At 32.8% G+C, this 11888-nt stretch overlaps 2 protein-coding genes across 2 annotated transcripts; both read left to right on the plus strand.

Annotated features, from left to right (window-relative positions):
- Positions 1-1425: 1425 nt before the first annotated feature.
- LOC106765500 (transmembrane 9 superfamily member 11-like) lies at positions 1426-4020 on the plus strand. The gene is made up of 2 exons (XM_014650145.2): positions 1426-1686; positions 1893-4020. The coding sequence occupies exons 1-2, from the start codon at positions 1665-1667 to the stop codon at positions 3890-3892; spliced, it is 2022 nt and encodes a 673-aa protein (XP_014505631.1). The 5' UTR covers positions 1426-1664; the 3' UTR covers positions 3893-4020.
- Positions 4021-7812: 3792 nt separating this feature from the next.
- Positions 7813-9203, plus strand: LOC106766889. Its single transcript, XM_014651667.2, has one exon. The coding sequence runs from the start codon at positions 7915-7917 to the stop codon at positions 8458-8460; it is 546 nt and encodes a 181-aa protein (XP_014507153.1). The 5' UTR covers positions 7813-7914; the 3' UTR covers positions 8461-9203.
- The last annotated feature ends 2685 nt before the right edge of the window (positions 9204-11888 follow it).

Consider the following 11888-nt stretch of genomic DNA (forward strand, 5'->3'; position numbering starts at 1 on the left):
AAACCAAGTGATTCAGCATCAACTGTTAAAGACATCTTCCCAGCTGGCTCACCTACGTTGTTGGAGAATTCTATACCAAAACCAAGTTATTTAGGCTTTTGAAGAACCTCAATAGGTTGTGCCATAACTTGACCATTTTTCCTCAGTCCTCCTCCCTTCATGTACCCCATTTTAGCCATCATTTTTGAACCAAAACCAATAGTATGTTCTTCAAATGAACCTATATTAGCAGAGTTAGTGACACCCTTCCTATAAGTCTTTTCAACCCCAACAACTGTAACCGGTACAGTCTTGAAATGGATCATGTCACTTGATACAAATGAGACAGTCTGATTAGCATATGAATCTCTTTGTCCACTCCCTTTCTTGTCCTTCACTTCTGCACGAGAACTTGTTCTAGAGAGATAGAAGTTCTTGCAATCTAAAATTGTCATGTTTGTATGTTTCTTTCCCACCCTTCTCTCTTCACTCACAATTTCTTTTTTTTATTTACATAGTCAACTACAGAATATTCGACATCTCATCATCAACTTCCAACAAAATAATGTTGTATAGCAGTAACTTTCAACTACATAAAGTTGAAATATATTCTGATCATCACATGTATCCTACTACTAAGAAAAATAATCAAGTTTTGAAAGAAAATGTTATTATATGATTTTATTTAAATTATACTTTAATATTAAAATTTAATTAAGTTTATTTTTATTCTTTTATAAATATCCAAGGTATATATATCTATTGGTATAAGTTTTTTTAAACATACTTGCTCTGATTTATTACGAGCCTCTTGATGAAAAGATTTTATTCATTAATAAAATAATTTAGTGTATATTTTTACTAACAAATTATATATATATATATATATATATATATATATATATATAGTTAATTATATACATGATCTTTTTATTTTATTTGTTATATTAAAAAAAATATAATAACTATTTCTTTCTCTTATTCTATTCCTTTAATTTTGTTTTGTTTGGACAGATTATTGAACCTGGGCAACATGAGATTTTGTATAGCCTATATCAGAAGACTAGTGAACCTACAAATTATATGAGATGTATAAAATTGTATTTCCTATTATTTTTCTGTATCATTATGTTATTCTTAATAAAATAATTAGTTTCAATCTTTCAGTCAATTTTATCCATTTACTTGCAACTATTATACTTATTGCTTCTACAGTGCTATTAATATGAGTAAAAATAATATATTAATAGTATTCCTCCTAATAAATAATACCAATAACACTATTTTTAATTCTGACTTTTGGAATGTATATAACTCAAGCTTTTATTCCGCTGGAATAAACCATACGTTATGGCAATAATAGTAACAAGTAATTAATACGCAAAAAAATTGTAATTTAATAAAGGATATATCTTTTGTATTCTTTAATTGCGGATGTTTATTATTATTTGTACGAAAAAAAACATAAGTAAATAGACAAAAGGGTAACATAGTAATTGAAGGCATGAGTTCTCATGAAAATAAGATTGAGAACAGTGAAAGAGAAGGAGTGAGAGGGAGAAGAAGGGAAAGGAAGCATATAAATTTGCAGTTCCCGGGTTCAACGCCCTCATTTCACGTTTAGCGTGTTATTTTTTTCTCTGTTTCCATAAATTGTAGATTACTCAAACTCAATTTCCACGCAGATGTTCTTCCCTCTGCCCTCTGGTGAGTGAAATTCACGTGCATTTCAATGGTTTTTTCCTTTATATATACCTGCATTTCGTCTTTTAAGTCGTGCCATGTTGTAAAGTGCCATCTCTTGCATCTGCATTCTCCCAGAACTGAGTGCCTTGTTAGAGTTTTTTTTTTTTTTTTTCATTTTTTTTCTTTTCATTTTGTATTGTTAACATCTACCTATATGGATCTTTCAGATCTGACGAAAAACCGTCCACAAATGGAGTCTTGTCGTGGATTTAGAATGTGGGCATTCGTTTTGATGTGTTTAATGTTTCAATCGGGAAATGGGTTTTACCTCCCGGGTAGTTACCCTCACAAGTATGGCATTGGGGATGAGTTGTGGGTGAAGGTGAATTCTCTCACTTCAATTGACACAGAAATTCCGTTTAGTTATTACAGTCTACCTTTCTGTAAGCCTGAAGGTGGTGTTAAGGACAGTGCTGAGAATCTGGGTGAACTCCTTGTGGGGGATCGGATCGAGAACTCGCCCTACAGGTTTAAGATGTACACCAATGAGTCTGAGATATTTTTGTGTCAACTGGAAAAGCTCTCCGATGATCAGTTTAATATTTTGAAGAAGAGGATTGATGAGATGTATCAGGTTAATTTGTTACTTGATAATTTGCCTGCCATTAGGTTTACCAAGAAGGAGGACTACATGTTGAGGTGGACTGGGTACCCTGTCGGTATCAAGATTCAGGATGTGTATTATCTGTTCAACCATCTGAGGTTTAATGTTCTTGTCCATAAGTACGAGGAGACCAATGTGGCACGTGTTATGGGGACCGGTGATGCGGCTGAATTGATTCCCACGATTGGTAAGGAGGGATCTGACAAGCCTGGTTACATGGTTGTTGGGTTTGAGGTGATACCCTGTAGTATTCTGCACAATGCTGATTCGGTTAAAGGAATGAACATGTATAGCAAATACCCCTCACCTATCAAATGTGATCCCTCCACAGTGGCCATGCCAATCAGGGAGGGGCAGCCGGTTACATTTACATATGAGGTCACCTTTGAGGAGAGTGATATCAAGTGGCCTTCTAGATGGGATGCCTACTTGAAAATGGAGGGTGCCAAAGTTCACTGGTTCTCGATCCTGAATTCGCTTATGGTGATCACTTTTCTTGCTGGTATTGTTCTTGTTATCTTCCTGAGGACTGTTAGGAGGGATCTGACCCGATATGAGGAGCTTGATAAGGAGGCACAGGCACAGATGAACGAGGAGTTATCTGGTTGGAAGCTTGTTGTGGGAGATGTTTTCCGCGCACCAACAAATTCTGCTTTGTTGTGTATAATGGTTGGGGATGGAGTTCAGATTCTGGGGATGGCTGTTGTGACAATTCTTTTTGCTGCACTTGGATTCATGTCACCAGCATCTCGCGGAACACTCATCACAGGTATGCTGTTTTTCTACATGATACTTGGTGTAGCTGCTGGTTATGTTGCAGTTCGGCTATGGAGGACGATTGGCTATGGTGATAAAAAGGGATGGATTTCAGTGGCATGGAAGGCTGCTTGTTTCTTCCCCGGTATTGCCTTTTTTATCCTGACAACCTTAAACTTCCTATTATGGGGAAGCCACAGCACAGGAGCGATTCCATTTTCACTGTTTGTTATTCTGATTTTGCTCTGGTTCTGCATTTCTGTTCCCCTTACTCTTATCGGTGGCCTGTTTGGAGCAAGGGCACCTCACGCTGAGTATCCAGTTCGAACGAACCAAATCCCTCGAGAAATTCCCAAGCAGAAATACCCATCATGGCTCATGGTTCTGGGCGCCGGCACCCTTCCATTTGGTACCTTGTTCATCGAGCTCTTCTTCATCATGTCCAGTATATGGATGGGTCGTGTTTACTATGTGTTTGGATTTCTCTTAATTGTCTTGATCCTTCTTGTGGTGGTGTGTGCTGAGGTATCTCTAGTTCTAACCTACATGCACCTGTGTGTGGAGGACTGGAGATGGTGGTGGAAATCATTCTTTGCCTCTGGTTCTGTTGCCATATACATCTTTTTGTACTCCATAAACTACCTTGTATTTGACCTCAAGAATCTCAATGGCCCTGTTTCTGCAACTCTTTACTTGGGATATTCCTTATTCATGGTTCTTGCAATCATGTTGGCTACAGGCACGGTTGGATTCCTTTCCTCCTTCTGGTTCGTCTATTACTTGTTCTCTTCAGTCAAGTTGGATTGAAAACTCTTCACAACACTTTTAAACAGGAAGGACCTTCTCAAATCTTCAATTTTATGTTACTTTATTTCTCTTTGTTTTACTAGGGAACATAGCAAATTTCATAACAATAATTTTATCCAGTTTTGTTTTATTCCTTGTTAGATATAATATCATTGTATGATAAATTGGAATTCTCAAGTTTATACACTGTACTTGGCCTTGCAGTTGAGGAATGTAACTCTGATAATCGGATCATCTTCACCATCATACAAAAATTATATTTTTATTCATTCATTCATACGATTACCTTTTATTTTACTGATTTTTTGAACTAGTGCATTTAATAAAAACTCGCATTATTCTACACGTAAATGAGAATTATACTTCTGGAAACGACCTCGATCCTGTTATTTTTACAGCACAGACAACGCATAATAATGATGTCGAATGTATGAAAGAGGCAAAAAGAACACTAACTTTTAATCCGTTCTTATAGTAGATTTAACTTAACCTTTAATTTTATTTTATTTTTACAAAGATTATTTCTGAATTTGAACCTGTGTGATCAATTGGTGACTGTTAAAACTAGAGCCGTCAAAATGGGTCACAACTTACGAGCTAATCCGGCCCGTCACGGGTTCGGGCCGGGTTGGGTTTGAAAAATACAACCCATTTATATGTGGGTCAGATTTCAACCCGGCTCATTTAGACCTGGTTCATGCGGGTTGAACCCGTGATGAGTCGGGTTAGCCCTCTTACCCACCTACCCAATTTTATTTTTTTAATTTATTATTTTATTTATGAAACCCTAAAAAATAAAATATTTTCTTCACTCACTGTGTATATAAAAAAAGTAACATCTACTCTCACAAATCGAGCAGGTAAAACACCCTTCCTTTTTTCTTCTCTTTTCTCCACATTTTTGTTTTCTCACTTCTCTTTCTTTCTTTTTTTTTTCCAAAAACCCTATATTGACTAAAATGGGGATTTGCGAATTTGTTTTTTGCTCTGGGGGATTTGAAGACATGGAATGATTTTTTCATGTTTGCTTGTATCAGATTTTGTTCATTTTATTTAAATAATTTGAGTATACATTATTTGAACAAGCTCTTTTTGATATTTTTGAACATGAGAAATTATGTTACAGATTAAACTATTATTAATTTTTTGTTGATATTGTTGAGTACTGGTTCTCTTTTTTTAAACTAATATTTTTTTACTGATTGTCGGAATTGATCTGATATTAGGAAAATCTTTATTAGTGAATTTAGAGACAACAAGAACAAGGGTCAAGGATTGCAACAAAAACAAAAAATGATGAATATAAGAAACTTATTTGTATGTTTTTTGTGTTTGTTTTTGAATGACATTTGGATTATATTGTACTTTTTATTATTATTTTGAATTCTTTTTAACATAATTTTTTGGAAGTGAAAATTTTTTAAATTTATATTACAGTTTGTATTTTTTTATTTTAAAAAAAATGTAATTAAATGGGCTAGTGAGTCAACCCGTTTACCCATCAACCCGTGGTGGGTCGAGTCGAGTTCAAATTTTTCTGGCTCGCTAATAAATGAGTCGGGTTGGATGGGCTCACTAAGTGACCAACCCGTGGTGAACCGGGTCGAGTCGAGTCGGGTTATCCATTTTGACAGCTCTAGCTAAAACCATTAGAAGAATATTGAACAATTTCAATCAAAATTTATTTGTAAACGGAAAGTGTTTTGGAGAAGCACAAGGAATATGGATATTTTTGAATTTGTAAGATTATTTAAAAAAAAATCCAATAAAAAATGAATTTTTTTTTTTTAACAAATTAGTATAATGGTGTGTTTCATTACCCCACTCGTGCCAATACATATTTTGTCGTGATTCCATCCAATTTAAATTGCTTTCTTTATCTATCTACATTACACACATTTTTTTGAATGGTTATATATTTAAATAGTGTATTATTAATTTAGATGAATAAAATTAATTTCAGATCTTATATTTAATTATTTTTACTCATTCTTAATATTTTTATTTGTGTGATTTCATAATCTTTATCTGTGTATGAGAACAATATTTCATTATAATATAGATAAAAGAAGTAAAGAGACATTTAAAATATTTTAAACTTGAATGTTTGTTTTATTGTTATGATTTTCTAAAATTACTTTTTAACTTTATCAACTTTTTTTTTTATAAAGTTAACTATGTTTTGACTATCATGATATTTTATTTATATGTAATTATAAAATATCTTACATAGTTTTTTCACTTTTATCCAATTCTTATTTGGTTTTTTATTTAAAATCTGGTAGAGGTTGGTTGAAAAAAAGTTAATTCTAAATCTTTTCAAGAAAATAAAACAGGTTTATTTATTTTTTAAATGTAAGATGATTGATTAATGAAGTTTTTATCATGTTGAGAAATTTACTTTTTTTTTTTATAGTATATGGATTTCAATGGAATGATTTTCATGATAGAAATCATGAGTTTTTTTCCCCTTTATAATATATTTTTTTATTTATGTACGTGATGTAATTTTATCGTGATTGCTTCGTATTTTTCTTTTTTTTATTATTTAATAAAAAATTTGTAATGATAACTATGTCTGAGTTTATTGAGAAAATATTACACCATATATAATAAATATAATAATTAGCATAATATCACACAAATGCCATTAAATTTTATAATTAGCATACATATACAAAAATAATGAATTAAATATCACATATTTTGTCAATTAGTTTTATTTGTCAATCAATTATCAACCTCTACTTATAAACAAATGCATCCTTACATGGAGTTCTTAGTGAATCTCATATATTCACTTTTACTTATTTATAATTTATGTGTTCTTGCTAATTTAAGTTTCACAGTATTTTTGTAGGAATTTTTTTTCCTGTTCACTAACAATTAATTATTTCATATCATTTAAAAGACCGATAAGTATTTATTTTACTTATAATCCAAATACATTTTAACACTTGTTTTGTTAATTTTACTGCATAATTTAGATTTTACCTTCTAATATTAAAATACTTGAGCAAAAGCATGAGGATATGAATATATACGAGGAAATTAATATATTTTTATTAAATTTCCACAAAAATAAAAGAAATAAAGCTTGAATCCTAAAATTTTGATAATATTTAATTAATTTTTATTCTGGATATTAATACTAAAAGAGATTTTCAGATCACTTTTTCTTTAGTCTAAAATAAGGAATTTATCATACAAAATTATATTTTAACAATTTTTTTTAATAAATTTTTGACAATAAAACACTATCAACATTTTATTAATCTATTTGAATTTATTCTAAAAAAATATTTAAAACAGATCAATTATAAATTATCAAGTATATATCATTAAAAAATTATAAAAAAAAATTATTAAAGAGACTTCTTCTTTAAATACCTAAATCTTAAGTTAGTCCTAACTATGAGTTACATTAGAAAGAAAACATTAAAATAAAATAAAAAAATTAAAAAGTCTCACTTATTAGATTGTATTAACAATTTTTTATAATAATTTTATGTTGGTACGTAAGAATTTCATGTTAAAAGATTAAATAAACACGACTCACATAATCTCTTTTTATTTTTTAAAAAATGTTATTAAGACATGATTTCACAAAAAAATAAAAAAGTAAAAGTTAAGTTAGAGCAGAAGTTAGAAACTGACACCTGTAAACACTGCAGATATTTATGTACGTGAAGGATTGGGATCACGTGAAAGGTTGGAAGGCGGTTTCCTACCTGAACCGCCTACCAATCCATCATTCAAAAAGTTTCCGACGCGTGTCCAAAACAAGGGTGATCAAGCGCACGCAAACCCCACTGGGTAACCTGTAACCCAACCAACCGGTAAAGGGCGGTTCAATCCGGCACACGCCATTCATAAAATAATTCAAAATCCCAACCCCGACAGCTCTATAAATAACCATTTCTGCCCCTTCTATTTCCACCTTCAACTGTAAAAAAGAAAAAGAAAACTTTCTCGTTTTCTTTCTCTGACGCTATAACGTGTTTCGTTTTCTCTCTCTAGAAATGGGAACAGCTATCCTTCGTTCCCACGATTGCCTCCAAGGTCGCTTCCTCCCTAATGAAGCCTTCGCCATCGCCACGTCACGCGTAGCGTCGCGAAGAAACTCTAACCCTAATAACAACCATGCCTTCGCCTCCTCCGCCAATCAGATACGCCGCCGGAAGCGGAGTCCGGTCATTGATCGAGATCGCCGTCGATCCTCCGACCGATCGACGGAGAATTCTCCGTCCTCGGCGAACCTCGTCATGGGACAAGTTAAGATCCTGAAGCGTGGCGAGAATTTGAGCCTGCTGAACAATCATACCGAGGTTAGATCGAAGAGGGAGATGGGCCTGGATTTGTTATTGGGCTCCACGGTCCGATTGGGGCCGGATCCTTTAACCTTGAAGAAGCAGATTAGGGTTTCGGATCCGAACAACGGCGTGTACGCGGGATCGGCGTTCGTTTCGTCGCCTCATCCGAGTTCCGTTCCGGTGCCGGGATTTCTAGGGCGTAACGGCGCGGCCACCAGTGATTTGCGGCGGTTGCTGCGACTTGATTTGGAATGATTAGTTCGATGATTTCGGTGTTTGCTTAATATTTGTCTTCTACTTTGGAATGATTAGTTGTCGGTGTATGATGATTGCCCGTACGGTCTCTGACGCGCTTCCTTTATTTTTTCAAGAGGATAGCCGCAGGGTTCGGGCACGTGAAGAAGAAGCGAAGAAAGCAACGCGTGAAGGTGGTAGGAAGGAGATTTGGGCTACAGTTTCTGAAAGGGGTTAGTTAGTTAGGTAGTATCGCCGTTAGTTTTAACTCTGTTAAAGGTAAAAGGGGTTGGGTAGAAGAAATGAGAATGTTGGTCTCATATATGAGAATTCTGAATATGTAGTTAATGGGGGTTTCGTTTGATAGAAGCAAGTTTGATGTTTGTTCTGTGTTTGTTTGTGTTTTAGGGAGTGTTTGTGTAATAATGCTCTTATTATGATACTGATACAGTAGCTGTGAAACTTATGTTAGTAATGAAACGAAGTTCCTAGTATTAGTGTGTCTTTTTTCTCTTGTGGCTCGTGGAATTGGACATTTGATTGAAAACATATCTGCCCGTTTTTTACTTGATATGATGGTTTCGGTGCAGATCAGTGCTGTGAAGTGGCGTCAAGGAAACTCGGGGTGAAGTGCTCTTTGTCTCTGATTAAATGTTATATTACATGTTTTGATTTCATGGGGAGTTTGGTGAGTCTAACTGGGGTGATGTATTTTTGGGATTACTTAAAGATCTGTTTTATGTGTTGAGATTTTATTTCACAAACATGCATTTCCAATTTAGTAAGCCGAAGGGGAAATTACTTTACTTTTTTTGTTGTTTTTGTTGTTAAATCTCGAGGAAAACTTAACAAAATGTTTGAACACGGTGCCGAAAACCTTTGGATTGTTCTCCCCCATTTTGTCCGTTTAGAGAAAATTTGTTTACTTTCGTTTGTAGGTGTCTTAAGGTAAGAATTGTCAGTTTGGTCTTGAGCTTCTGCACAAGTACATGTCACAAATTATAATTGAAGGTCCATTGTTCCCCACTTAACAGAGGGAGACTTGAAAGTCTTCAACCCGCACAACTCAGTTAATGAAGCTAATTAGGGGGTTGGGATAGCTTTAAAAAACTTAGCCCACAACCTATGTAAATGTTCAAATCATCTTCTAAACTAAGTTATTCGAGAATTGAAGTGATGAATCAAATTAAGTTTTCTTTTTCTTTGTGCACCTCAGTTGAGACTATATTGTATCAGGCTAAAATCACTTCTCTCGGTCAATTTCATGTTGCTATTTGAAACTCAAGGTTGCGATTCCTGCCTTTGCACTGAATTCTGCATACTTTTTGCGATTTATGAAGTTAAGTCAGTGACTAATTCAGTGTATTGTTTTAAGAATATACAGTTCATTGCTTATATGTTGTTCATTTGTTAACTTGCGCTTTCTGAAGGATAATTGCTACATTGGAAATATTTACCTTAGTTGATGATGCTATTGTCTCCAAAATTCCAAGACGCTGATAGTCGTGTTCATAAGATATAGTTATTTCTAGATCTGAAAACAAACTGTTAAAGATGAATGTAAGCTAATTCTTCTCTCATTTTCTTGCAATTTTTGGTTCCTATCTTTGATTAAATTAACATAAGCAATCGGAAGCTTGACAACCTGCAAAAAAAAATCATTCGAGAGCCTTCTACCCAAGATGCCAAGATAAAAGACCATATTTTCCACTACGAAATGACGGGGATTTCTTTTTTGCATCCCATATTTTGTTATGACACTCATAAATACCAACATTTCTTCTGTGATATGCGTTTCTATGCACCTAAGGATGTGTTGCGGAATACCACACGAGCCTGCACCACAGAACAGTGTGGAGGGTTAAATGTGGGTGCAGGAAGCAATTCTCTAATTGTTTTCTGAGTCTCCCCATTACACTGTAAGAGTAAAATACGACCTTTTGCAGATACATAGACATCTGAAGTGTTTTTGGACATGGCGAGTCTAATGAAGCAAGGGACAGCAGCTGAAGAAGATAGAGAGGCACATGGCAGGGACCACTTTTTAAGAAATATTCATCAATCATAAATGCTCAAGAATAAAAATGAATAATTAAGAATTAATTTTAAATTTAAAAAGTTTTATAATAGGCTTCAGAATATACTTTTTCTAAAATTCTAATGCGACAATATTTTTGAGATAAAATAAGAATTTTGAAAACCCATTCTTTTATTCTACCTATAAATCAGAAAATTATGGAAGTACCAAAAAACAATTTCAAAAGGATTAACAACCACAAAATCACAAGAAAATTTCTAAATCATCCCTCTCCTCTCTTTGTGCTATAGTTTGTCCGTATAATTTTAAATTGGTTGATATCGAATTGTTTTCCGATTTTACAATAAAGATCTTATTGTTCTTGTACATAAACACTGAAATAACTATAAAAAAATGTGTAGATAAATGTAACTTAAAAAACGAAAATTACACACCAAATATATATTTATGACAATATGAAAATGAAAAGATAAATATAAAATCAAAAGCTAATTAAAATATACTTTATTGATAATATGAAAGATAATGTAGTTAGAAGTGAGGATGAGATATTGCTTGTGTCTTTTGTTATTATTTTGTTCAGCTTATAAGAAAAAAAACGTATTAATATATTTATAGATTACGACCTGGAATATTATTATTGGACAGAATAATGATATATTTTTTCGTATTAATATTTTATACGTTTTATAATGAATAAAGTTGGTAATAACAAAATTATTAATAGACGTAATATAAATGAGATGACACATTTGTTTTTAATAAAATTAATAAGGTGATAATAAAATACTAATGTAATCTTAATGGACTATTTTAATAAGTCAAGATTAGGTCACTCTATTAAATAATGACATTGACATTCATGCAATTGACAGTGACCGTGTTCTCGTTTTCTTTCTTTTACATTTAAGGTGAGATTGAAAGAGACTAACTGAATATAAACAAAAAACTTAAATTATTTTATTAATATATTAATTTTGATTGGTAATTCAACACAAAGGAGCATGAAAAGTTGCATAAGAATTTGGCAATCAAAACTTAACCCCCCAAAAAAATTATACTTTGAACCCACTCACTAGCAAAAGTATAATGTTCGGTTTAGGGTGGAGAAAGAAATTTAATTTTCTTAAAGTTTATTTTAATGGGTTGTATCAAATTCAAATTGGATGTTTTACGTTTGATTAATTCACATTAGATATAAATTAACTTTTTGGGTTTTAGAATTAAAAATCAAGATGACTCAAATTATAAAATATCTAGTTTAATTAAAATAAGATATCATAAAGGTTGAGTTAAGTTGAGTTCAAATCATGTAAAATTGATGTTTGAATACAAATCATGAAAGTCTAAGTCAAGTTAAGCACAAAATAAATTATATATAACTATGTCAAAGTCAAATTAAGTTGAGTTA

This window comes from Vigna radiata, chromosome 7, assembly GCF_000741045.1.
Source record: "Vigna radiata var. radiata cultivar VC1973A chromosome 7, Vradiata_ver6, whole genome shotgun sequence".
Lineage (NCBI taxonomy): Eukaryota > Viridiplantae > Streptophyta > Magnoliopsida > Fabales > Fabaceae > Vigna > Vigna radiata.

Excerpts from the sequence above, each read along its gene's own strand:
- LOC106765500 (XM_014650145.2), top strand. The coding sequence starts at position 1,665 with ATGTTCTTCCCTCTGCCCTCTG. Across the intron at positions 1,687-1,892 it reads GTTCTTCCCTCTGCCCTCTG|ATCTGACGAAAAACCGTCCA; the intron begins GTGAGTGAAATT and ends TGGATCTTTCAG.
- LOC106766889 (XM_014651667.2), top strand. The coding sequence starts at position 7,915 with ATGGGAACAGCTATCCTTCGTTCCCACGATTGCCTCCAAGGTCGCTTC.